Source organism: Numida meleagris, chromosome 1, assembly GCF_002078875.1.
Source record: "Numida meleagris isolate 19003 breed g44 Domestic line chromosome 1, NumMel1.0, whole genome shotgun sequence".
Lineage (NCBI taxonomy): Eukaryota > Metazoa > Chordata > Aves > Galliformes > Numididae > Numida > Numida meleagris.
The window spans coordinates 142,182,554-142,210,445 of record NC_034409.1 but is presented as its reverse complement, the minus strand read 5'-3'; the positions used below and the strand labels follow the sequence as shown (position 1 = coordinate 142,210,445).

The 27,892-nt window shown below is 38.8% G+C and overlaps 1 protein-coding gene across 1 annotated transcript; it reads left to right on the top strand.

The window, feature by feature from the left end:
• Positions 1–27,481, top strand: TM9SF2 (transmembrane 9 superfamily member 2). The gene is made up of 17 exons (XM_021416086.1): positions 1–250; positions 3,637–3,704; positions 5,209–5,302; positions 5,999–6,126; positions 10,354–10,483; positions 11,954–12,078; positions 12,696–12,807; positions 14,474–14,553; positions 14,648–14,756; positions 14,877–15,009; positions 15,247–15,366; positions 17,507–17,564; positions 18,218–18,377; positions 19,863–20,014; positions 21,068–21,179; positions 21,761–21,932; positions 26,067–27,481. Exons 1-17 carry the CDS (start codon positions 116–118, stop codon positions 26,132–26,134), a joined length of 1,956 nt encoding a protein of 651 aa, XP_021271761.1. The 5' UTR covers positions 1–115; the 3' UTR covers positions 26,135–27,481.

Here is a 27,892-nt window from a genome sequence, read left to right as displayed (position 1 = left end):
AGCCGGAAGCGGCGGCCGCTCGAGGCGGGGGGCGACGCAGCTGCGACCGTTGGTGCCGCGGGCGCGCGCGAGAGGCGCCGAGGGAGCCGCCCCCCCCCCTCCACCGCCGCCCGACATGGCCCTGCGGCCGCTCCTCATCGCCGCCGCTCTAGCGGTCACCGCGCCGCCCCCCCCCGTCGCCGGCTTCTACCTGCCGGGCCTGGCGCCCGTCAACTTCTGCGAGCCCTCCAAGGAGAAGCCCGAGTGCAAGGTGAGACCGGCGGGGGCGGCCTGGGGCCGGGCGGCCGCGCTGAGGGGGGAGGCCTCGGCGCCTCCCGCGCCCCTGGGGCCCGGCTCGCTCCGCGGCCTGCTGCCGTGCGTCCTGCTGAGCTCCGCTGCTCCTTTTCTCTCCTCGTCCTAACTGGCTGTTGGCAGCTGCGGGGCGGCCCGGGGGCTGCTGCCCTGGGGAGTTTGAGCGCGCTGCGGCTCGGAGCCTAACGGCTGCCGGTAACACGTTGGCAGATCGTACGGCTGCCGGCTCCTCTCCCGAGTTACTGTCACCTTACAGACGGGGAGCGGCCCGCCCCTCTCCCGGCCCTTGTACGTGCTGCGTCAAGTAAGCGTCTCCAGCAGGTCATTTGGCAGGAGCTAGCAGCTGCTGGTTGCAGCCGGGGCGAGTGTGCAGTGACAGCTATATCTTCTTGGCTGTCACGAGTCCAGAGCACAGAGCATTCCCATCCCTAGCTCCCTGATTGCAAGCTCTCAGTGAAGTTTAAAGTTATTTTCATGCTTAGAAGACTGGTGGGCAAACTTCACGTAACTAAATTACACATTTGCAAGGATACTGGCTAATAGGGGTCTGTTCTTAAAGACAGGTTTTGCTCCTTTGAGTGAGTTTTAGAAGCTGTTTGCTGCTGTTGTGGCAGAAATGGTACCAGCTGTACTTTCCCCTTCTTTCTCAAGCATGTTGTTCAATTCTGACTGGTCAAATCCTCTTCTGAACACGTAACCACGGATTCTTTCAGTCTTGTTTCCACACTACTTTTGTCAGAGCATCAGAATGCTCTGTGGATGTTCTTTTATGGGACCACAGAAGCAGTGTTTGGAAGTGACCTCAGGAGATCACAGAGCGTAACTTTATTCAAGAAGCAAGACTGCTGCCAGCACTAGACCTGATCAGCACTGCTCTTGTTTAAGCAAGCCTTGAAAACTTCCAAGGACAGCACATCCACCACCTGTTAAAGTGCAGTGCTACCCTTCTTGAAGAAATATTTTTCTTTAACTACGGGCTAAAACTTTCAAGCTGCCGTCTGTAGTTCTTCAGAGCATCTCTGAAAAACACTGCTGTTCTTAAATTATCCCTGGTTTAATCTAGAATCGTGTCAGAAGATTTTTATGCAAACCAGGTTGCCTGCTGTCCTTTCATCAGGCCTAAGACACTTACAGAGTGATCCTGCTCAGGCGTCATTGCTTTTTTTTTTCCCCCCCTCATGCAATGTCCACAAAATGTTTGAATCCTTATCCCGAAAATTTATCATTTTATAAATGTGAAATTAGACAGTTAATGTGAATCTATCACCAGTGGCTAGCTGAACATTTTAGGATAACCTCATCAGCTGTGTTATTCTGAAAAATCTGTTTATGAGTTAAGCCACTTGTTATTCCTCTACCTTGTGCCAATCAGGTTATGTACAAAGTGAGACTGAGGCATGTGGTCAGTCTGAACTGTTCTTTGAATTGAGTCGTCCCCATTTAGTCTAGTGTCTGGTGAGGAAAAGATTGTGCACTATCAGATAATTGCTATAGCATAATGTTTACATAAGTGGGTAAAATTAAGCTTCCTTGTACAACATTAATTTTTCATGTGTTCTAGCTGAGTTCGTAGAGTTGCTGCCGTTGATTATCCTTTCAGTAATATTGAGCTCTCCCCTACTTGAAATTTAGGTCTACAGCCCTCATCTCCAGATAGTCCTGTTTGTCTGTTATGCTCTCTGTGGATCTCCTGTTCTCCCTTGGCAAGGTGGGATGTGGTGGTGTTAAGAGGGGCACATACCTAGCAGCACAAGAGCGATGAGACTCGCAACTTTTCCACCTTCCTCTGAGCTGTCATCTGAGCTGCTTGGTTAAAGTTGGTTTAGCTGCTTTTCCTATTTCTGGTTGGAATATAGTCAGAAGTTGAATGCAGTCTGTGCAGACTGAAGTAGTAACGCTTCCCTGAATATTAAGTGTCATTTCTGTGTTTAAAATTAGTTATAATTGTGTGTATATATATATGTATGTATGCAAATATAGATATATATTGCCAGACTAGTTTTCTGCTGTGTTAGTGAGTTACAGTGGCTTACAGAGGTATGACAAGAGTGCGCAAGCCAGAGGTGAGCAGTGAGTCTGCATGGATTATGGCAGAGGAAGAAGGAGTGGTTGGTAGCATGTCTTTCACTTAGTAAGTCAGTGTAACAGCTCACAGCTGCCTGCTTCTCTTGGAGCTGCATCCTGATTCGCCTGTGGCTGGGGACAGTGTATCAGGCACAGAACCTGGCTGAAGTATCTGAGCTACAATACATGTGAACAATTCCACGTTTTTTCTCCACAACTTCTTGTTTTGGTTAATTGAGAGTGACTTTTCATGAGAAGGAAGAGCTCTCCTGTTGATTTATGTGAGAAAATAGATGGTTTGCTATTGAGAGAGGGGTCTTGCTCCTTAATGCATTCCCTTTCCCGTCTCCAGCTCTTGCCTAACTGCACAGTAAGACAGTTCAGTTTGCTTTGCTGCTAAAGAATGCCTTTATAAAAGTTTCCTTGGGTGAGATTTGGCTTGGGTTTTGTTTTTCTTGTTATTTTCACCATTTGGAAGGGTTTAGTGTGCACGTAGATAAATACTCAGACCAGCTTAAGTTAAACAGTTGAAATACAGAAGGACTGCGGGACTTGCATAAAGGAAGATGTTTTGGGACTAAGAGGGAAGAGAGAGAGACTTCTCAGTAGCAGCAGGTCACTCCAACTGTAATTTGTGTGAATAGAGCAAACATTCATCTGAAACCGCAGCAGATTGAATTTCAGGTTCTTCCTCAGAATCCGATGGAGTTGTTGGTAAGCTTTTATAAGAAGGTAAATGTGGATATCCTCGCCATCTCTTTGGGAAGCACTTCTGTTCAAACTTAAAATAGCCTATCAATTTGAGTACACTGTTTAAATCCTCACAGCTGAGTTTTTAGCTGCTTCGTAAATAAAATTGTGGACTGGGACGCATGTACTGACCTCACCCGTGCTTTTCACCATATCCTTTTAGGACTTCTTGTGCTCAAGTTCTGTTGATGGCTAAGGTAGCTCCAGCTGCTACATTAAACTAAAACTGGCAACTGTGATGACTGTATTATTCTTGTATATGATTTCCTGCTATCTTAGAATCTGTATGCTTACATTAGCCTTAAAGTGGTTTTGTCATGTGGGCTCTGTTTTCCTTATGCTTAGATAGTGTTTAATTTATGGCCCCGGCAGATATAATTCGTTACACGTGATTCTGCATTTCAAGATAGACAGTCGTGCAATTCTTATCTGTTCAGTGTGAGACTTTTATTTACCTTATTGACACAAGTCATATATATAAAATCATAGAATCATATGAAATATAACCACTGATTATCTTGATTCTTTCAGTCTGGAATCGAGCTGTTTGTGAACAGGCTTGACTCTGTAGAGTCTGTCCTTCCCTATGAATATACTGCGTAAGTATCTTATACCGCTTGTATCATTCCAGTTTTCACTTCTTCTAACAAGATGAATTTCATTTTAAGTGTTCTTAGTGTCTTGATATAGCAGTTTCCAAACGAGGAATGTCCATTTATTTTTCCATTTTAGTTTTTTATTTTTATGTTTTTCATTCCATTTTTTTTTTAACAATTGGCAAATCTTGAATTTCCAAGAAATGGGTTTTTCGTTCTCTATTTCTTGGTTTTCTTTGCAGATTCTCTCCCTATCTCCCTGTCTGTCTCTGTATATCTTGTAATTTTATAGGGCAAAGTATTACTGCTGTCTTTAGTAGCCTATAGCCAGATGAGTTAGAGTGGTAACGAGGTGTGAACTTCCCATCAATTATCTTAATGAGGTGTTAAATGCTTTCTCGGTACTCATCGTTGGAGTACACAAAATATGTCTCTGCCCTGTACAAAAAAGTAAAGTTGTTGCTTCGAAAAATACTTCGCTATTTAATATTGAAGAGATTAAGCACTAGTTATATCCACATCTTAATGAATACAAACGCGGGACACTTAAAGTTAGGAAGAACTTGGAAGATGTGCTATTAAAAGATTCGGTGTTATATATGTATGTATCTTGTAGGTCTTTCCCAACCTAACTAGTTCTATGATTCTATTGCGTTAAGAAACATGGTTTAGTGGGGTTATTGGTGGTAGGTGGATGGTTGGACTGGATGCTCTTGTAGATCTTTTCCAACCTAGCTAATTCTGTGATAACCTTTTTATTTAATGGCACTTGTTGTAAAGCAGCCGTCTGTATTTTTATTTTTTATTTTCTCCCAAGAATCTGGTTTGCATGCTTTTCTTTTGGGTCTGTCACAAAATGATGTGAAGACTTAATTCCTGGCTAAAATTCCTTTGCAAATAGGAAACTTGTAATTACTGAAGGAAACGTTTCTGCTCCTCTGTTTAGTGTAAACTGAGTTCTGAGGAAGCCGATTAAGAGGTTTGACTGTTGGGGCTTTTTTTGTTCCATCTGATACCAGAAAGATCATGAGACTGCCTAAGACTCAAGTTGGGAGTGTTAGAAAGTAGTCGTTTAATATCAGCGCTGGATGCGTGGGGGATACTCTCCTCCCATCGTGCATGTCTTGCACAAAAAGGGTCTTCACTTTATATTCATTCAGAGGCCTTCCCGGTGGCTTTCCTTACACATGCCATACAACGACTTGAGGAGCCTTTCTTATCTATACAAAGTCTCGGGAACCTCCCTTGTCTATTCAGTACAAAGACGCAGACCCTTCCCGCTGTCTAAACAAACTACAAGGTATCCGTTAAGGGATTTATCAAGGCAACTTGTATCACTTCCCCTGAACGGGGCTGTGATTTTCACACTACGCAAATTCAAGTAAGAAACTGTTGTATATGTAGTTCCTTTACTAGTGATGATGGTTTTGATCTGGGGCTACTGTATTGGGTCTGACACGTACATCTACAAAACTTTATTCATTTTCCTATCTTTTCTGTAACTCAGGTTTGATTTCTGTCAAGCAGAAGGAAAGAAACGTCCATCTGAAAACCTTGGCCAAGTGTTGTTTGGAGAGAGGATAGAACCATCTCCTTACAGGGTTTGTTCAGTGGAAAAAGGCTTTTGTTAATACTTATAATGTAATGTAACCAAAACAGGTCAGAATCTTGAAGATCCTTTCATTAGGGCTTTGTCTCAAAGGATTTCAAAATCTGAAATTCCATGTAATAGCAATCTGTCAATTTGACCTGGCTGCATCGTGAAGCTGTGGACTGAAATGCTGTGGAGGTTTTCTTCTGTCTTTGGAACCTTGCTTCTCAGCTGGAATTTCTACGTTGTTAGAGGAAATTGAGTAGTCTTAGTCTTGAAACCAGGTTCAAAAATTGTGCAGCTGTAGAATGGAAGAGTCAGAAATGGTCTTTCTGAAACTTTCACCTTCTACAGTACATGTTATGGGAGATAAAATTCTCATTGGAATCTTCGTGGGGCAGTATTGCTACTAAGAGGTCAAATGACTTGTTTGGTAAACCACTGCAGAAAGCATGTTAAATGATAACAAGGAACTCTTAGTGTAGGGATCTTACAATGTGCTGTAAGATCACAGAGGGATTTTATAGTACATGCCAATATGAAAAGCTCCTCTGTAATGTCAATGTATATTGTCTTGATTTTTTTTAAATTATATTTATATATTAACATACACAGTAATAAATGTGGGGGGAAGCTTGTTAAATTCTGAAAATGCAGAAACATGCTTTTAACAATTTTTTTGCTCATGTGCATTTCATTTTCGTAGTTCACATTCAACAAAAAGGAGACGTGTAAACCTGTTTGTACAAAAACATATGATACCAAAAAGGCAGAAGACAAGCAGAAATTAGATTTTTTGAAAAAAAGTATGCTACTGAATTATCAACATCATTGGTAAGTTGACATCAACTCACGGATTGGTTAGTCTAACATACTGTTGATAATTAATTTAGCTGATCATTTTGTATTTGCATGTTAATACTTTTAGGTCATCTTGGCTCTCTTCAAGAGCCTTTGCACTCTGTAATGTTGTGCCCAAGAGATGGGATCAGTAGTTCTGAGGAATTTTTATGCGAAGGTTCTTCCATGTATAGGATATGGAAGTGAAAGATGGCCAATGAGAATGAGCTAATTAAATTGAGGAACACATATGCACTTAATCTTTTTCTGTTCTCTAAGACCCTCTGTAGCAGGAAAAAAAAATAAAACTGCAAAACAAACAAACAAAAAAAACCATGTGAGTTATCTTGGAATGTGCTGGGGCTCTGTTTCTGCTTGGATGTTGAGGTTCTCTTCTGAGGGTCCATAGGGGTGAGGCCATATGGAATGTGTATGCTGAAGTAATGCTGATTTTTAGTTAGGTTTAGGTTATTGCTAATATAGATGGATAGCGATAGGACAAGGGGGAATGGTTTTAAATTAAGACACGGGAAATTTAGGTTAGATGTTAGGAGGAAGTTTTTCACTTAGAGGGTGGTGATGAGCTGGAACAGATTGCCCAAGGAGGTTGTGGATGCCCCATCCCTGGAGGCATTCAGGGCCAGGCTGGATGTGGCTCTGGGCAGCCTGGTCTAGTGGTTGGCAGCCCTGCACACAGCAGGGGGGTTGAAACTAGATATTTGAGGTCCTTTTGAACCCAGGCCATTCTGTGATTCTATGCTCTGTACCAAAATCCAGGAGTTGGGAAACACTTATCTGCAGGTTCTGTGTAGATGTTACAGGTAGCATACATGGATATTTCTGTCTGTAGTGCTTTGTATGTTGGTATTCTGTACTAACAGCAGCCTTTAGGTGCAAGCGTAGAAGGAACAACTTAGGTATTAAGTTGTCTGAGCTGTTCACTTTGGCATGTCTTTGGATGTAATACATAAGCATATTTAATATTGCCAAGTGATTCCAAATACGTACTGTCTGCTTCACTGAAACAAAAATCGGTTTTCATCTAATTAAATCAAAAGATTCTGAATATATTAGTAAAAAAGCAGGTGAAACGTTGAACGTTGCCATTGTCATTAAATGTTTTTCCTCTAATACCACACTCTGTTTGTTCAGTTTCAATACAGCCATCCATACTGAATAGGCAGTGAGCGCTTTTTCTGCTGTTCTTGGAAGCTGATGTTGTCCTGTTTAGGGGTAGACTGTCTCACTGATCTAAATTTTCTTGGAAATCTCTTGAAAATTAGTGAAGTTGGAAGCTGATAAATTAGATGAGAGATGTTTGCAAGCAATAGCTACGTGTTTATGTAAATAAAGGAGCTCTGAAGGATGCAGCAATTTTTGAAGGGATTTGTAGCGTGTACGCCTAATGCTGAAATAAGTAGATCTTCACAGATGCTTCATTTGGTTACATTCCTATTAAATATTGCGTGTATTTATACAATTTGCATCACTTTGAATTTCACTGGTATGTGTTGGTGTGGCATAATGCTTAACCTTTGAAGTTTGCCTGTGTTTTGGTGTGTACGTGAAAAATCGTATGAACGAAAAATTTCCCGAAGTTATGATCCTATCACACTTTGGAAAAAAGAAAAACACTTCTTCTGTGATTACATCGGTTTGCAAATATACTTAGTCGTACAGGCTAAAAAACATTCTTAAATATACTAACTTGATAGAGCTGTTTCAATTCAAATAAGATATAGTTCAATTTTTAGTAGGAAAACTTCCCTTTAAGTTTGAAGTACTCTATATTCTTACATTTTTAATTACTTTAATAGCAAGAAATTAAACAATTGAAGCGCTAGGTCCACTGCCCTAAAACTTTGGAATAAGTGCCATGAAGTAGGCCTTGTTTTATGTCTGTTACAGTAATGGCAGCCCCCCATCAACCACAGCTCCGCAAAGTGGAAGTGGCTGCATTTTGTGGTTAATGATTCAGGAGGATGGTATAGGATTCTGATACACGGGGATTGGTAAGGTGTAGCATAAGTGAGGATTTAATGGAGGTTTATTATCAGCCTTCAACGTGTCATAAAATTCCTGGGGAACACAGATGGTGCAAAGCACTTTTAAGGTTTTAAAGGCCAGTTAATAAGATTAGTAATTGACATACTGAATTGGACTCAACAGCAAAGGTGATATCTTGGCTGACAATGTTCATCACCAGATGTGCTGGGGAGACATTTAAGAATACTTGTACAGCATATTTGCTCCTCATGTATAATCTCTTCAAGTCATTTCAAATGTGAAGATTAACTCTGAAAAATGATTTGCTTCTTAAATTATCAATTTGTTCCGGCATTGCAGCTTGAAGGCAGCTTTGTATGCCTTTGCTACAGAAGATGCAGGGGAAAACCTTTATCCCAACCAAAGTCATTTGCAAGAGGTTAATGCTTTACTTGTCTTCTTGTTTTACGAAGTGAAGGTACTAACAAAATCAAGAGCTACCCCTTGCATGTGTTATGGAGGTAAAATTTTAAATGAGAACCAAGTGTAATGACTTGCATCTGGAATAGCTGCTAATCAGCAACTTAACTGTGCCCTGTAGTAGCATGGCTAGGCAAGTCAGATTCAGTTGTTGCTGCTGCTGTTCATAGCTCTGCTGGAGACTGAGAACCTGCAAATTGTGTTTCTGGAAGGGGCTTTTTTAACTTTCTTCTGCTGTGTCAGTATTGAGTCAATATTGCTACTTAGTTCTGTATGGTAGCTAATGGTGGGGATGATGCAGAGCTCCTTACAGTTTTATGAACAAAAGCGCCACATGTCACTTACTAGTTCTTTATTGTTGTCTGAAGTCATAGTTGTGTGTAAAGTACCTTCTGAGACCTTAGCAGGTATCTGTTAACATTAACAGCTTACAGATTGTAATCCTGAAACTCTTAATTGTAAAGAACGTTCAGCAGCTTGATACATTTTACAAAAATGTGTCTTGTTGAGTTTGTGAGATGTCTTCTTTTGGCATAGCAGTGCCCCAAAGGTGGCTGTTGACTCGTGTCTTCATGTGTGTCATTTACTAATTGAACTGTACAAATATATCTTGGAGCAATTAACGATGCTTTAAGGGTGGCTGCTGAATTTTAAATCTTCTTTGAAGAAATTGCTTTTTGGATTTATCTTCCAGCTAGTTAAAACACTTCATAAGATAAAGAAGCACGTTCTTAGCGCGTCTTTGTGCGAAGGGAGAATTGAGCATGATGAGTATCTCTCAGTTTAAAAGTATATTTTCAGTGTTTTTCTTGTTTTTGATTATTTTTTACTATTTACAGCACGTTGGGTAGTGTTTGTATCTTACTGTCCCACTTTTTTTTTGTGTAAATGTGGTCCCTTGTAACATCCTTGTCTCTAAATGGGAGAGACAAGGTTTTGAGGGATTTGAGTGATAAGGAGTTGGCTGAATGGCCACATCCAAAGGCTAGCAGTTGATGGTTCAATGTCCAGGTGGATGCTAGTGACATGATGCCCTTCAGGGGTCCAAACTGGGACTGTTTAATATTTTCATTGGTTGTATGGACAGTGGGATTGAGTGTACCCTCAGAGAGTTTGCAGGTGGTACCAAGCTGTGTGGTGCAGTCAGTGTCTTGGGCTGAAAAGATGCAATCCAGAGGGACCTTGACAGGCTTGAGTGGTGGGCCTGTGCAAACCTCATGCAGCTGAACAAGGCCAAGTGCAAGGCCCTGCACCTGGGTTGGGGCAATCCCAAGCATAGATACAGGCTGGTTGGTGAGTGGATAGAGAGCAGCATGGCAAAGATCTTGGAAATGCTTCAAACAGTGTCAAGAAACATGTATTTTGCAAATGAAGAGCAATTAGAAAGTTGGAGGATTAATAATGTGCATATAATGTGTGAGCACAGTTTTTTATTTTGTGTTTTTGTCTTGAAGAAACTTGAAATGATCTAGTTCATTTTTGATGCTTTTGTGGATGACTTGGGCTATTTTTTAAGGAAAAAATAATGAAAAAGTTAATTCTTGTGTCTTCAGAGTGGATGAGCTTTGTGTTTTGACCTATGTTTGTAAAGGCACTTCAGAAACTACCTCAGTAAATAGAATGCTTGGGTGGTCACAGAATAGGCCATCTATTTCCGACACACCTGCTGCAGAAAAAGACTTGTTGGCTTTGTCTATTTTTATTTGCATTATGCTGTATATTTTGAAAGATGAAGTGTCGGTATATAATTGACAGGATTGTGGACAACATGCCTGTGACCTGGTGCTATGATGTTGAAGATGGCCAGAGGTTCTGCAATCCTGGCTTTCCCATTGGCTGTTACATCACAGAAGACGGCCGTCCAAAAGATGCCTGTGTTATTAATGTATGAGTTTAATTTTTTTAATATCCCCTTTTTTACTGTTTTAAAGACTTACATTTCTTCTATGTCCTGTTTCTATGGTGAGTCCTCTCTATCTTAAGAACCTTTGGTCCCTAAAACTAAGTGTTTTGATATATGTGCAAGTACTACAATCTCTTAAGTTCTCAGTTCGGCTTGTCTAAGAACTGTCTCCTCTATTGTTTAATAATACAGAAAAGCTCAGAAAGATAGAGGAGGGAGAAGAATGTGGATAGTGTTTAGAACAGAAGGAGTACAGGAGAAGAAAAATGTTGTCCTTCATTGCCTATGATGTCTAAACTTTCAAAGGCTTGAATTTTACATTTCTGTGAGATGAAAGCGTTTCATGGAAACAGTTTTTTTGCAGGCATATTTATTTCTCTGCATGGGAACTAATAATTCCTGAAGGAGTGCTTCTCTTAAAATGATGTGGACTAGTGGAAAAAAGCAGTATATAAGAATGCTGAGTGAAACAAGCTTCTCTTGTGAGAGTTGGATCCTTTTGGATTAACTCGTGGAAGTCCAGATAAATGCATTATGGAGATAAGAATACATTAGGAAATGTAGAATGTCTTCACATTACCCCAGACCTGTTCCATGGGGAGGTGATGACTAAGAAGCAGGTCTTTTGTTTTACCTAGCAGCTTCTAATTTTGTTTCCTTTCCTGCATAATGAATTGATTCCACAGACCCTGTATAAACAGATGTTTGAAACATTTATGATCAAATGTGCAATCTGGCAATATTTCTTAATCTTGTTCAAATATTTATTTTTAATATAAGGAGAACAACTTTTGAAGGAGTAATTGAAGGACTGTAGAAGAACACCTTATAAAAATAAAAAACTGGCTTATCATTAGGGCCCTGTGTAGAAAGGGGTAGGGACAGAACCCTGAAGAACTGAACTGAGTTCTGGTAGACATGAAGCTTTTAACAACTTGTTTAACTAATGTTCAAACTGAAACATCCCCTCACCTGAGATGCCTATTCAACATTCTTGCCTATTGCTTGCAATGAATCTTTGGTTTCAAATGCGGAAGTGGCTCTGTCACAGACAGTAATTGTTTGCATTGTTTGTCTTGGAAGGTTTGGTTTAATGTATGAAAAATAAACTGCATGTTTTAAAATTACTAGTTATTTATTAAACACATTTAGTTACGAAAGTTGTCACATAGCTATCAATTCAGGTTGCTGCTGAAGTTGAATAAAATGGAAACGTCTTCAGTTTCTCAGTCATCTCAGGTGAAGTTCTGCTCTCAAACTGTAGTTCCAAGCATTTTTTTTAATACAATAAAGCAGTTCACTATCTTTGTATTCCCAGAATTGTGCATTCATCCTGTAGGCAGAATATCTTGACAAAAAAAAACCTATGCAATCTAAAATTAAACTCTAAGGCTTTTGGGTATCTTTATCTTCTTCATATTTTTTTAAACTACTTCTTTTTTATCATTTTAGTCAGAATTTCATGAGAAAGATACTTTTTATATCTTCAATCATGTTGACATAAAAATATATTACCATGTTGTGGAAAATGAAGCTCTGGGTGCGAGACTTGTTGCTGCTAAACTTGAACCAAAAAGGTTAGTATTCAGAAATAGTAAGTTGTTGTCAAGCAGCGATAAATCCCAAGATGCTTGCTTTGGTTTGGAGGCCTGTTGCTAGTCAGAAATCTTTTCAGGTGTATAGGTATATGACGTGTACGTTAGCTTTCCTGTTGATTGACGGAGTCTAATGTAATCTTACTCTGAATTCTGTAGATCTTTGTGTGCTATTTCCTATACGTGCCATAAGAGATAACACATATTACTTCCAACTTTCATTTTAAGTGAAGCAACCGTACTAAGGAATGTTCTGTATCATCACTGAATAAGCCATCAGTGCCCAAGGCAGGAGTAATTAGAGTGCAAGTTTTGATGTCTTCAGCAATCAGGATCTGAATGCAGTGATATCACAAGTATACTCATCAGTTGTTCTGGTGTTTTAGGAGGGGTTCTTTTGTGTAAAAAGTTTGTGTGTCCAAAAGTCCTCCGTTTGTGACACATTCCTTGGGAGTTCTGAAAGTTGAGGCATTAAGGAGTATTGTAACATTTCAGGGAAGAGTTGTGGATGAAATGGATGCTTGTGTAAGATAAGCAAATGATATTTTAATAGTGCTGTTAGTGAAGCAGCTTTCATTCTGTGTTTTCTCTTCCCACAGTTACAAGCATACTCATCCAGACAACCCTGATTGCTCAGGATTACCTATGGATATAAGTAATAAGGCTAATGGAGAAGTCAAAATTGCTTATACATACTCAGTTTCTTTTCAAGTGAGTGCTAAGTTTTTTATGTTAGTTACTTCTTAAGATAAAATCTTACGCGTTAATAATCAGAATTCTAAAGATAGATAAAATTATTTCAGAGCAGTACATTTGTGGTTTAAAAACTTAATTTGAACTGGAGTGTGACTTGAGACCTAAATATATGCCTTACAGTTTTGCATACCTCCCCACGCAGCCTGTGAAATGCATATGTGGTTTTTAAAAGAATCACACTTTCTGTGTCTGTCTAGGTTGTCTGGCGGATTTTTTTTCTCACTCTAAGTCTGAGAAATTGTGTATTTTGGCAAATGAGTGCTGTAGGCAGTCCTACAGCAAAAGCTTTATTTTTTTCCCAAGGTCTTCCTCCCCTGTCAATCTGTAGAAAACTAAGAAGCTGATACTCATCATTCCTCTGTTCTCTATTTAAAGGCACAGGAACAGTGCATCCAGCAAATACAGGGAGCAGTGATACTTAAATGCGTCTCACTAGGATGAACAAGCAAGACGAACCTTTTTAAATGGAATTTTCTTAAAAAAAAATAATAATAATAATATAATGCCCAAGTATTAGTCTAAGACCTATATTGTTTCTCTTATACAAATGGCATGCCCAGCTACATGTGTGTTTTACTGCTGTGCACAATGTTATGTGAGTTGGAGGTCTTCCTCTGAAATTCTGTGAGGTTGGTGGATCAGGTCACCTCAGGAGGACAGGAATCGAGGCAGCATAAGTAGGAGAAAAATGTGATTCTACCCTAGAATTGTTAATAAGGCTGAGAAACTTCTTGCTTGCCTTGAAATATAGTTTTACTACCTCTGTGAACTCGGTACTTGATCTTGGCTGCTACATATTGTAATCCATTATTTCTTGTTTTTTTTTTTATATCTTCAAAAACAGCTTTACTACAAAGTGCTTTTGCTTCACTTACTGAAATAACATCCTGTGAGAAAAACACCTGGCCATTTGTATTAATTGATAGTAGCATTTATGGTTTGTTTAACCCTTCAGGTTGACTAGCACTATTTATTCTTGTTTTCATGTTTACTCTGAAACGTAATACGAAGAAGTGCTGTCTTTGAAGTGTTTCTGATCAACAAATATTTAGTCTGAATAAGTACAATCAGTTGAAATACATCAAGGAAGAAATTTCCTTCTATTAACAGCATAAGGTTGTGGTATTGTCTTCCCACCTGTCTTGCAGCATAAGCTGAATGTAATTGGATTGTTAGTTGGTGCACGAAGTTGCATGAAGGCAGGAGGTAACGTGGAGAGGGCTGTATTTGGAAAGTGGACCTTTGGGCTGGAGGCTCTTCATATAGCACAGTCTCTGAATACAGTGTGTTGACTTGTGTATGCTAAAAAAAATAATTCACGTTCTTGATTATGTCATTAGTCAGCTGTATTCCATGTGAATTAATGTAATTCTTGAAGCAAAGAAGTAAAACTTCACGCTCTAAGAAGACATAGATCTTAATATTCAGAAAATATTTTGTTTTGGATTCTGTGGTCAACTCTTAGGTCTGTTTTCAGTAGTTATTCTTAAAGTATTACTTTCAAGCCATGCCAAATTAAATTTTAATTCATCGTGAGATTTAAGATTGCTTTGCCTGAGCATCAACTTTGGAACTGTGGTTGGACTATGGTTGTGTCTGAAACTGACGTTTCTTCTTTCAGGAAGAAAAAAATATCAGGTGGGCATCAAGATGGGATTATATTTTGGAATCCATGCCTCACACTCATATTCAGTGGTTTAGGTGAGAAGAAAGTTTGTCTGCAAGCATACTGTACTGAAATGCTTTTACGCTGTGATTTGAATGATGACTCGGTGCTATTTTTCAATCAATGCAGCATTATGAATTCCTTGGTGATTGTCCTTTTTCTGTCTGGGATGGTTGCTATGATCATGTTGAGGACGCTGCATAAAGACATTGCAAGATACAATCAGATGGATTCCACTGTAAGTCTGAAATGTACCTCCTCAAGTGTATTGGAATGCAGTTTCTTTCTACAGAAAGTGATGTTGCAGGCTATTGAAGTGGCGATCTCCTGTATTAAAATAGATGTATTCCCTTTACAGGAAGATGCGCAGGAAGAATTTGGCTGGAAGCTGGTTCATGGTGATATTTTCAGGCCCCCAAGAAAAGGAATGCTGTTGTCTGTTTTCCTGGGCTCTGGCACGCAGATCTTAATCATGACTTTTGTTACACTATGTAAGTAATAAAACGGGAAGGAATGGCTTCTGTAGAAACAATCTTTTGAGCACTAATTGTGTGTAGAAATAGCAGTGCAGTTTTGTCTATAAATGTCTTAAAAGTCTAAGATTAGAAACACCTGAGCTGATAAAGTAGATGTAGGACTTACCTTAAAGTCTGTATACGGTAAATGGCGTACTGGCTTTAAGTCAATCGTGTAATTTCTTTCTGAAATTGTGCATCTCTGCTTCATAGTTTTTGCTTGCCTGGGATTTTTGTCACCTGCAAACCGGGGAGCTCTAATGACCTGTGCTGTAGTTTTGTGGGTACTGCTTGGAACTCCAGCAGGTTATGTTGCTGCCAGATTCTACAAATGTAAGTAAAAGTTATTTAAAATGACAGGGCTTAAGTTCATTAAAGTAAATTATCGTCATAGAAGTGATTTTTATTTTATGGTACAGTTTGTAGTTTCCCTCAGGGCAAGCAGGGAAATGCATTTATCTTAACAACAGAAAACACATATAGAATACTGACACGGTTAAGCTGATTTTGATGCGATCGTGCTTAGAGACTCTGAATTGCTCTTGCTGCTGTGTATTTACGGAATTAGGAGGGAAATTCATTTTACTAATACTAATTACTTCTGACAATTTTGTACTTATGTTTTCCTATGGCTGGAGGAATGGGCACCAACCCTTAACTTGCTTTTAGCTTCAGCTGTTGATATTGTTTGATAACACATTTTTTTTTTTCCAAATAACGTATTCTTGCCTGAGATTTTTGTTGCTTCTTCTTAGCTAGTTCAGTTTTTGGGAGAATAGCGCTTTTCAGACTAGAGGTGGGGTGAATTATTAGGTGTTGTGTAGCTGCAGCTAACCCAGTGGTATTTGGACACCTGACAGTAGTTAGCTCATATTGTTTCCTTCCCTTACTCCAGCTAGCCATCATTTCAAGGTCTGTCCATTGGCCATAAATAGTTGGTACCTTCTAGTTTATTTTATGGCTAAGCGTGCCGTTCTGTATCCACCTTGTCTTAATTACATTACATAAAGTATGAGATTGTTTATGGCAGAGTAAGCTGGGGTTTTTTTTGGACTGTTTGGACTATTATAGTTCTGAATATGTAGTGCTAGAGAATTTATTTCTGAACTTGAACCTGGAAGCTGGCGTTGGAGTTCTTCACTTTCTTCTGACCATTTTATAGTTTTCCTGGCAACAACTGGAGAAGGAGTCTTTGTTTTGTAGGGAGCTTTCCCACAGCGGTAATGATGTGATTTTTGAACTTCAAACCAATTATGCTTAAATAGAAGGAGACTTAAGACCAAAAACATTGTTGAATGCAGTAGCATCTTTTATATCATCCTGGGTATTTTGTATTTTTAGGGATATTTTGAAGTTTTTGGTGGTAAACTGAATTCTGTATTTTCAGTGGAGGTGATAATAATTCTGTTTCCTATTATATTTGTCATGAGTTCTGTTGATAGTTGAATATTCAGTTTAACTGAATATTTAAGGCAGTGAGTGATTACTCCAGAGAGATTCTTGTTACAGTAAACGATGGCCCATACCCTATATAGAGCATGTCAACACAAATATTTTTTTCTTACAGCGTACCAGTAAAGGACTGAGAGACTTAAACAGCAAAATACAGCTGAAATGGTTATCAGATTTTTATAGGTTTTTTCAACATTGCATTTAAAAAGTGAAGCCTGAGTTGAAAATAACTGGTTAATATTAATTACCAGTGCCGTGTTCTACCAGCATTTTTTGAAGGAACAGAAACTTAATTAAAATCGTTCTAGCCATAATCACTTCTGAGTCTTAAAAAAACCACCACATATCATTAGGGCACTGTTCAGATGAAATTGTCAGCTGGAATTCCAGTGGGATATTTCATTTGAAAGTACTCTGACTAGAATTTTTATCAGTGTAGTACAAACTCTTAAGGATTTTTTTTTTTAAATAAAGCTATCCTAGGTCTTTTGGCATCACCAGTGCTTAATGCCGTTAATATTTGCAGGAAGGAGAGATGTTCTCTTAAGCATTAGTCCTAACTTGTAAGATTCTTAGACAAGAGTTATTTCAAGAAAACAGCTTAGTTTTCACATTTCACATAGTTACCTAAATGCGTTTTTCTAATGAAACCTGCATTCACAGGCTAGAAAACTTGAAGTTCTTGATCATAACAGGTTTAAACTGCTTTTTAAAGACTTAAAAGTACTGCAGATCTTCTTTCTTTTACTGTAGATAAAGTGGTCTGAGGCCCGGTTTATTTACTTGAATACTTTTCTCATGGATCTGAGAGCTTTCTTTGCTCTGAAGCTTTGTGATCAAGCAGTATGATGAGGGAGTTTGATTTCATTATTACTAAACATTTATTTTACTGTTTGAAATTTGAGCATGATAGCACATTATTTGAGTATTTGCAAGCTAAGTGTAACGGCTAAATGGACTGGAAAATTAATAGTTGTGAGCTTAATGCACGTTTTGATGACTGTCAAATGTTTTAATATAGCATTTGGAGGTGAGAAATGGAAAACAAATGTCCTGCTGACATCATTCCTTTGTCCTGGGTGAGTTGAGAATATAGCCGTGATTAAAAGAATTAAATTGCTTTTCTGACATGCATAGCTAATATTCAGGCTTCAGCTGTACAAGTAAATCTTATTACGTTGTCCCTTTGTTCCAGAAGCTATAAGAACATGGAGATGCGTTTGACAAAGATAACTATGTTAATGGCATATCATACTTAGTTGTTTTTTTTTTAATCTAAGTTTTATGTTTACTTTCACCACGTGAAAAAGCTGATTTAAGAAACGGCAAAATTATACTGTTAAGTTTTAGACAGACATACTTTTTCATTGCTTGCTTTTCCTCTCTAGGCTGTCTTTCTGACCACGCTACAGTTGGTCTTCTATGGTGTCATACACTGTATAACCACTGTGTTAAATTTTTCTACTTAATCACAGCAAGCAGTCTTACCCTGAAGCGTAGTTAAGACAAGCATATATTTGAAATTGCTTAGCTGGATTGTCAGCTCCTGCTGAAGTTCAATCCCACTAGATTACAAAAGAATCGCTAGCTTGACCTCTTCGTGTGGATATTTTTTGTGTCACTTGATTTTAGGAGATTAGCACTAAAATCTTTATACAGTTCTATTGTTTTGTTAAGATCTTTGCGTATTAGCAAGCGTTTCTATGCCTTAAGTGTGTTATGTATTTTTCAGAATTGTGTTTGCAGATTTTTTTATCATGAATCTCATTCTCTGGGGAGAAGGCTCTTCTGCAGCTATTCCGTTCGGTACTTTGGTTGCTATTTTGGCACTCTGGTTTTGCATATCTGTTCCACTGACGTTTATTGGTGCCTATTTTGGCTTTAAGAAAAACGTAAGTATTTCTTGATACACAGTGATTTTTTTTTTTTTAATATATGTAAGGCTGTGACTGAGGTAGCACCTAATCTAGTTCACTTTGTCAGCTCCGGTCCTGTTTCTTTAAAACTGCGTTGTGTACCTGATCTTGAAATTCCCAGGCTTTGATATGAAGTTGTTGAGTCGTGCTGATATTTCTGAGCACTGATGAGGGTTATCGTTGCATTGGATTGAATGATCGTTCCAGGTAAAGCAACGATCTGGGTATTCTTTATTTTAACTAGTATTTCTCTCATTACCAGAAAATTCTGTTGACCCAGCCAAGTATAAGGGAAAGCAACTTCTGCGTTTGTGGGTGTTTTGTTCTGTTTTCCCCTGTGTATTTTGTTCCTGTTCTCTGCCTACAGAGTCTGAGACAAGAAGGGTGTCTTCTGATCAAGTTGCGAGTTCTTGTGAAAACACCTAAGTGTTCTGTAAATGATTATTGCTGCTTGGCAGACGCTAACTGAACTAATGGGGATTTCTTTCTAAACCGATCAGTTTTCTTACTTAAATGAGGGTTCTTTGTGACATGGGTGACCAAACCCTACGCAGTGAAATCAGTGGTTTTCTTGCTTTAAAAGTGGTTTGCTGTGTCCCACAAGCTTAAAGATCTGTAAGTTTGGCTAATTCTGTATTTTTTTTTTTCCCCATGTATAGGCAGCCTTCATTTTAGTTCTCTGTAGAGCTTGTGGAATGCCTTCAGAAAATAGTTAATTACGCTGGAAGGCTTTGTAGGTCAACTGTAGTTACTCTAATTTTCTACTGATAACCAGGTGGAAGTTCAAGCAAAAAACATTGCAATGTACAGAGACAGTTCTGTGGAAAGAAAGGAGCTTTTGACAAGGCAGTGTGAACTCTGTCACAAATACATTAAAATCAAAACAGGAAAGCAAGCACTGAGCTGAAATTGTTGATTTTCTTGATGTGATCTGTAAGAAAGGGGAAAGATTGCAAAGTGTGCATTCACGTGCCTTAATTTTTTTCTTTTTCACCAGGCTGATTTATGCACGTAGCTTAATTAGGTTTAAATTTAAGATAAATTAAAATTTCCAAGTTGAATCCTCTCACTCTGTAAGTTTACCCTGATCTGATTCTTGGAATAAATCGTGAAAAACAATACATCCATTTTTAGAAGGGGAAACCAAGAGTGCATCAGCACCTGTCCCAAGCTGAAAAATGAGAAATGTGTTCCAGCTGTGCAACAGATCATGGACAGTCATAAAAGGGGAGGTCCAAAATATCTGTTGCAGTGTTTTTAGTAAGAGCTCTCTTTCAGCTGGTTTGCTTTGCAAATTTTGTTAGCTGGACTGGTAGAAAATGCAGACACAATGGTAGACAAGCCTGCGCATATTCAGAGTAAATAGACTTCTGCCAGCACTCACATCAAAGAGAAAGCAAAAAAGGCAGTGTTGCAGTTTGACTTGTTACTAATTTAACGATTTCTTTTCTTTGTTTGAAGGCTATTGAACACCCTGTTCGCACAAATCAAATTCCTCGTCAGATTCCCGAGCAGTCATTCTATACAAAGCCATTACCTGGAATTATCATGGGAGGGATTCTACCTTTTGGGTGCATCTTTATCCAGTTGTTCTTCATTCTGAACAGTATTTGGTACGTTAACCACAACCTAAATTTAACGTTCTGTGTCATAAAAAGGTTGTAATTTCTTATGTGAAAGCTTATTTTCTTCAAGATGTGTTGACTGATTTTGAGGGATACAGAATTACCGGAGTACTGGCTCAATACAAATTTAAACGTTAACATCTTTTTAGCATGTTGTGGTTTAGAAGATACTCAGTGCCTGTGTTTCTTGTCGAGGTGTATGGAGAAGGGACCGTGATATGCGTGGCAATTTACAGCTGGCCTACAATCTTCAGATAGCTGGGTGTGTCACGCTACTCCTCTGCCTTCTTGTGGAAGTGGCTTTAAAGTTGACATATGCATATAACTTGAAAGTAGTAAGCGTATCGTAATTGATCTGAGGGTGTTTGTTTTGGTTTGTTCTTTTGATTTTGGGGCTAGAAAGCATGACTACAAAGACGTCACAAAAATTGTTGTCCTTTCAAAGGTATCGGGGAGTAATTCTGTTAAATATCAAAAATAATGCAGCTAGTCTAGTTCAAGTGAATTTTGATGTGAGTTCATAGCATACTGACAAACTAATCTACTGTAAGGATTTTGTCTTCCTTCTGGCACGGTTTAGTTATTGGATATCTTTAAACTGTTTCTGAACCTTGAATAGGTGCCTCTACCCAGCATACACAGCTGAAGCATTTGACATTTCTTGTTACCTTGCAGCTCTGCCCCTTTGATTGAAATGTGAGGTGAAATCCAAGTTACGCTGAATTCGGTGGAAGAGGTCATGTTGACTTCAGTGGAACTGTAATTTCACTCATTATGTGTAGTCAGTTCTTTCCCTAAAATCCTAAGCACCAGGAGCATGCTTTGGGCTTGCTTTCTCGCTGTTTTCAGACTGAGCTGTCAAAGCTCCTATTCTTGATGTAGAAAGCAAATGAGTCAATTGTATGGCTGCAGAATTAAGAGTGCCTCAATTAGAAAGGGAATACCTTGAAGTGAAGGTGATACTATTGTGTACGAAGAAATAATATCAGTGTGGTATCCGTTTTAATTTTTTGTTTATTTTTTGGAAACTCTCTTCTGTAGGTCTCACCAGATGTATTATATGTTTGGCTTCCTGTTTCTGGTATTCATTATTTTGGTTATTACATGTTCTGAGGCCACAATATTGCTCTGTTACTTCCATCTATGTGCAGAGGTAAGAAATACTCATCAGTATTCATACTTAATACTGCTTTAAGGGTGCTTCGGAAAATGTTTAAGGCTTCTGTAATTGGAATACAGGTATTAAATATCCCTAAACCAAGACTTCAAGAAGTGAAGCAAGCTACTTCTGGCACAACTTGTAAATAAATAAATAAAACGCTGCTCTAAGTGCCACTGAGTCAGATGTATCATCTTCAGAGTCTCACTACCTGTTTTCTGAAGATTTACCCATTGACTTAGCTTAATGAGAGCACATTCTTGCATCTGTCTAACCTGTAGGGGGGGAGGAAATTAAGAACCTCCATGGTTTACAGTAGTAGATTGGGCTTATTTGGGTTTTTTGATTTTTTTTTTTTGCCTACTTGATACAGATGTTTCTTATCTCTAGCTCTGAATGATGTAGTTAAAGCACTGTTGATTTTATATATAGGTTTTTTCTGTAGATCAAAACTATGAAAGCTTACTTTTAGATAAAGTGATAGTAGAAGAAAGATGGCATTCAGAATCAGAGCATTAGAGGTATATGCAATTTTACTCATATGTCTCTGTTTTTTTTTTCCCCACCACTTTTAGGACTATCACTGGCAGTGGCGTTCATTTCTCACTAGTGGTTTTACTGCGGTTTATTTCCTAATATATGCAATACATTATTTTTTTTCTAAACTGCAAATCACAGGAACAGCTAGCACCATTTTATATTTTGGTTACACCATGATTATGGTTTTGATCTTCTTCCTTTTCACAGGTGAGTACACTGAACCGTGATTTTAAATGTTGAGCTTACCTTTAGCTTTCCATAGGAGAAGCCTTAGCAAAGCTTATCTTGATACAAGATCACAAATTTAATATGTCTGTGATTTTTTTTTTCCCAACTAGTTTTGTTTCATTTTCCAACTCTGTCTTTACCTTGGAGAAACACGCCTCAAACACATCATCAAGTCTAAAGTTATAGTGACAATTAAGGAAAAAAATGCAGGTTTTGTGGACTAGGAGAAAGAGAGAGGAGTAAAAGCCGTTAGACAACTTTTTCTCTTAATTTAATTTCTGGAACTGTATACCTCTTTTCCTGTTGCACTGAAGAAATGGCAGGGGAAAGGCACCGAACCATTTTTTGATACAGTAATATCAGAGTCTTGTCATCTTTATTGTGAGTTTCTGGAAAAGCACATGTCTTAAGTGCTGTACTTCACTTGGCTCATCAGTGAGTGAGATGAGGTGACAGTCTTCCCTTTGTCATCTTCAGTACTAAAAGGGAATTTTCAGTCAGATATGCTTGTCCCTCGTTTATGGGTGGAGGATGCAGGAAGTCTCCTTTCAAAAGTTCATGCAAAAAGTTACTACCTGGCAATTCTTCATAGTAGTATTTTTTTAAGCTATCTTGAATGGTTCAATGCTTAAAATGATTTCAGCTTCCATGTTTGTGAAGAAAACCTAATGATTTCTAAAGCTTTGATACAGATTTGTACATACAACTATAAAGGCTATATTTTGAGGCCTCCTAGAGCACAAATGGCTTGCCATCAGAGCTTCTAATAGAGATTCCTCTATAACTGTAAGTAGAATTTTCAGTTCCACTGAACACAGAGAAGGAAAAATGTTCAAATGGAAAAGATCACTGGCATTTGTGAATGTTCATTCTTAAAATGAACATCACATATTAATTTCAGAGACCTTGCCACTTCAAAGCAGTTTGTGGTCCGCAAGTGAATGTAGATGACGAACAGGGACAGGAGCCTACAAGGAGTTTCTTGGGTCACTGATGGTTGAAAAGAGAGAATGCGATGTTTCAAAGAAACCTTTTAAAAAGCTGTGTCTCAAGAGTGCTGGGTTTGCATCTATGTCTTTTAAGTAATCAGTTTAACTTCTAAAACATGCTAGCGAGGCCCACAGAAGTTGCATATCATCTCTACTTTTATCTGTGTTTTGTGTGCTGATGAGCAAGCTGTTCTGAAGACACAGATCAGATTCTGCCTTCCTTCCACACTCCCTCTTGTTGCTCGGACTTTCTCTTAACCTTTTATTTCTGATCTGGGCTTACTAATAGTCTCCTTGAAGTACAGAATTTAAGAACGCATGGTTGTTGGACTAGGAACAAATGTACACTGCTGTATGCCGATGCTCCTGGCCTCAGTCAGAACTTATGTAGCCCACAGGACTTAGGGAAGCGATTGTCCACTTGTATGCAGCAGTGCTGAGATTGCACCTTGAGCGGTGCGTTCAGCGTTGGGCCCTTTGCTGTATGCAGAGAAGAGTTGTAGAGCTGATGAAGAGTTGTGAGGAGCGGCTGAGAGAATTTGGGTTGTTTGGTCTGGAGAACAGGAGGCCAAGCAGAGATCTCACTGTTCTCTTCATCTACTTGAAAGGACGCTGAGGGTGTTGGTCTCTTTTCTCAGGTAACGAGTGATAGGGCATGAGGAAATGATCTCCGGTTGTGCCAGGGGAGGATTAGGTTGGACATTAGGACGAATTTCTTCATAGAAAGGTTGTCAAACATTGAAGTGACTAGCCAGGGAAGCGGTGGAGCCCTTGTCCCTGGAGCTATTGAAGAGATGTGGCACTAAGGACAAGGCTTAGTGAGGGGACTTGGTTTGTCAGGTGGATAGTTGGACTTGCTGACTTCCTTTCCAACCTAAATGATTCTGTGATTTCAGGTATATTCATTTTAAAATGTGGTGCATGCTTAGTCTCATGAAAAAAGAACGAGGCCTTCCGTAAGTCAAAGATCGGTTAATTTAGTTTCATTAACTTTTCTAACAGATATTTGGTGTGTCTGCCTTTCATTGTGGACAGTTCTGGCCAGAGCCAGAATTGCATTTACATACAAAATAAAGGGGGCTGTATTTTCTGTGCTGAGGGTGTTGGTTTAGCTGAGTTTCTGTTACTTACACGTATGATTTCCATCTTTCACTCACCCTTGTTCTCTCAACACGGTCGTGTCACGTGATGCCTTTAAGATGTGTGCACCACACTCTTCTTTTCTTTTGCTCACACATTCACTTTCAGCTGACCATCACCAGCAGGCTGCGCAGTGCATGCCAGCGAATTTGGGAAATGCTGTTCAGGATACGTTCACAGGGATGCAAAGAATAGGTGATTCACTCTTAGACCTCTTCAGATGCTTTCTGTAGTAGTCATTTGTATGTAATTGAGACAGTGGAGATGCAAGTCACGCTCTGTAATTCAGGCTGAACTGTTAGTTTGTATGCTGTAGTTCTTAAAAATCTTCCGTTTGTGTGTTGAAATTAGGGGAGAATATAAGCAAAGTTAACCATAGGATTAGAACTTTGAAGCATCATATGCTTAATAGGGCAAATTACCCTGTAATTTGGGGGAGCAATCACGTTTCTGAACATTTAAGAATAACTCTGTCCATTTAGCTTGGTACGCGAATATGCATTCAGAAGCAGATATTTCCAGTTCTCTGAGATTCATTGAAGCGCTTTGAGATAAGGTTTTGTAGAAAACATTAGAGGCATGTGAAAAGGGCAGTGAGTTCTCCAGACTTTCAAATACAAAACCATACTAGCAATTTAGCAAAAACCGCTCCTAAAGGCAACTGACTTCCTGTGTCAGGATGATAAAGAAGCTAAAAAGAGAAAATCATAATTGTTGTATCAAAACTATTCTGCTGTTGCTTACTCATCTGTTAAAAATTGTCAGTATCAGGAAGGGTTCTGATGGTGCCCTGCTGCTATGTCAGCGTAACACATGCTTCAGGCACTTGCTTCCATACTGCATTCCAGGTCATTGATCAGACTCAGCAGGCAAAATACCGGGAGCTACATGACAAATCTTTGATTCACAGCTGGGACCGCAACTGCGTATCATAGTCAATGAGTCAGTTAAACATCAGTAGTTTAGCAAGCGTGAAGAAAAAAAATTACTGGGGTATCATTCATGGTTCTTCACTAGCTTCTGTACTGAATGAGTTAGTGCGCAGCTTCTGTCGTGCCTCTTAGCAAATCTTAAACAAAGGTGATCTTGTAAAAGATGGTTTTATAGGAGGTATTCAGGCAAAAATCAGATAATTGTCAGGGTTTTTTTCCTGTCCTACTTCTTGTGGGAGGCGAGGGGTTCCTGTAACAGCTGTTCTGAGCTGCCTTTAAGTGCGGTATCGTTCTGACTGAGGCTGCGTTTTGAAGCAAAACAGTCTTAACGAAAACATTCTTTTGCGTGCAAAGTAGTCGATGCATTTGGGCTTTGCCAGTCTATCTGTTGGAGCTTCATAAAGAGATTCTCCTTTAATAAAGGAAACGGTCCCTGTCCTTAAATTTCAGCTCAGGTTTGCTTATGCCTTTTGACTGCCTAATGTATTTCAGAAGTTTATTTTTATGGTGTGTAGCACGCTTTTGATAGAAAAGTTGCCTAGTAACTGCACCGTGTATTGAAATTTGTATTAACTTAATCTGTGCAAGAATAAATGCAGCGCTCTAGTTTCCCAAGACCTTAAAGTACGACTAAGATAGGTGAACTTCTTTTGATGCTGTCAATCTAATTGATTTATTAAAGAGAAAGTTTTCTAACCGTCTGAGCAGGCAGGGTAAAGCGTGCGGGACCAGTCACTGAGGTAGGGTGAAATGGGGCGATATGAAGGAGCTGGACTTGGGGAATCATGAAAGCAACGAAAAAGCAAGTATGTAGGAAGAGAAATGATGCAACTTAAAATGAGTTCCGTGTTCTGAGTGTGAAAATTAGGTACTTTTATTATTAGTCGATGCCGATAAAGGCCAGGTTCTGTCTCTGATTTTATCTGATGTGATGGGTATGCTGAAGACTGCAGATAGCAGATTGCATACATGTATTTGTAAAATACAGGTGGAAATTAATGTTTGCTGCGTAAATTTTCCTAATATGTCACTTTTTTTTTTTTTATTTCTAGGGACAATTGGATTCTTTGCATGCTTTTGGTTTGTAACCAAAATCTACAGTGTGGTGAAAGTGGACTGAAGAAACCAATGTAAAGAATTAACACAAAAGAGGTTTAATCTTCATTAACATAACTTAAAGACCCCGGTCTACGTGATGAACTTGAGCTTTATCAGAAGTGTTGGCTTTCTGTTCTTTGAGAATGATACTGAAAATGCAGCTGCCCCAAACACTTTCTTCCACTAACACGTTTGTATTGTGACTTAACAGCCTGTTTTCATTCAGATCTAAATGAAGATCAGAGTTACAATATTTATGCGTTTGTAAATACAACAGTACCTTAAAATAAATGTTAAATTCTAATGGCAGAATAGAACCGGCCGTATTACACAACTTAACGATACTTCTGATTAAAGTACAATTGTAAATAGGATTTTCTAGCTTGGTAGGTGGGATGAATTATTTTTCTTTGAGGGAAATGAGAACTTTTTATTACGCTAACTTTGAAGGATGACTCTTAAGAAGCGTTGCTTTTAGTTTGGATGTGATTTTTATTTTTTACTGGTATTATGTCCACAAATATTCTGATTTCTGTGACTTCATTAGTTTCAGTGTTCTTGGCCTTCTAAACTACGTGCCTCTGAGTCCTTGAATTTATAAATTCATAATCTAATAAATATTGTAAAAATGTCTTCAGTGGGTCATTACCTATTAAAAATTCATACAAATCTGTAAATACAAGTATAGGGGAGAGGTATGCATAAAGATTGCATAGAGTATTTTATGGCATTTTCTGCAACTGTATGTATATTGACACCTTTAAATCTGCACTACGTGTTATTTGTGTCACGTGGCTATAACACTGCAATGCGGTTGTGGCGCAGGAGAATGAAATTATGCACACACTTTGCAAAAACACTCTGCAGCATCCAGCCAGTCCTTAGCAATTTCTGAAAAAGAATCTGGGCTACGGAATGCTCAATATGTTGAGAAGATCTTAATGCGTGAGTCAGCATTCTCTGCCGATCCTGCTTTTGAAAGATCTTGATGAAGCATATTCCATATGGCAACTATTTTCGATTGTACTTAATGTAGGTTTAAAAAAAAAAAAGCAAATTACTATTTTTGCCTTATATTAAGAGACTACTGTCAATTTCAGGTGACTAGCATTAAACTGGTATTTGCTTTTTTTTTTTAATGGGATATTATATTCATATGTTGTTCAGTAATTTAGATTCAGAACGCAATTTGGCTTTTGGCAGTTTTCTTCACAAGCCTGGTAAAATCTTATTTCAAATCAATCTTCGTGTACCGTTTGTCATTCATAAGGTTGTTTTTTTTTTTTATCCTTGTTGATTTGATTTTTCTAAAAAGACCTTAACCTAATGATGCTTGAATACTGAACCCAATAAAAATATCTTTGGTTAAGGTAATTTGTCCTTATTAACCTCGTAGGAGCTGGCATGTAAGAATACTTCAGACAACACCTCCTGAACTGTTGTGCTCCATAGCCCTGCTTGATGAACCACACCTCTCGTGTTCTGCATATCCCCAACCACAGCTGCGTTCAGATGTTGTGGACAGAATTGTTTTCATGCCCCTCCCTGCACGCAGTCACTAGGAAATGCCGATTTCAGATAACTCTTCCATGTTTTGTGTTCAAAACAGGAAAGGGTGAGTGGCTGTTGCTTACGAATGCCACATGAGATGTAGTGGGGCTTGATTTAAATTTCTAGAAAGTATATCACTGAATATTCTTAATATCCTTGCTTCTGTGGTTACGTTCTATGCATATCCACAGTTCCAGTGATCAGTAGTTACACAACCGTTGATGTTTAG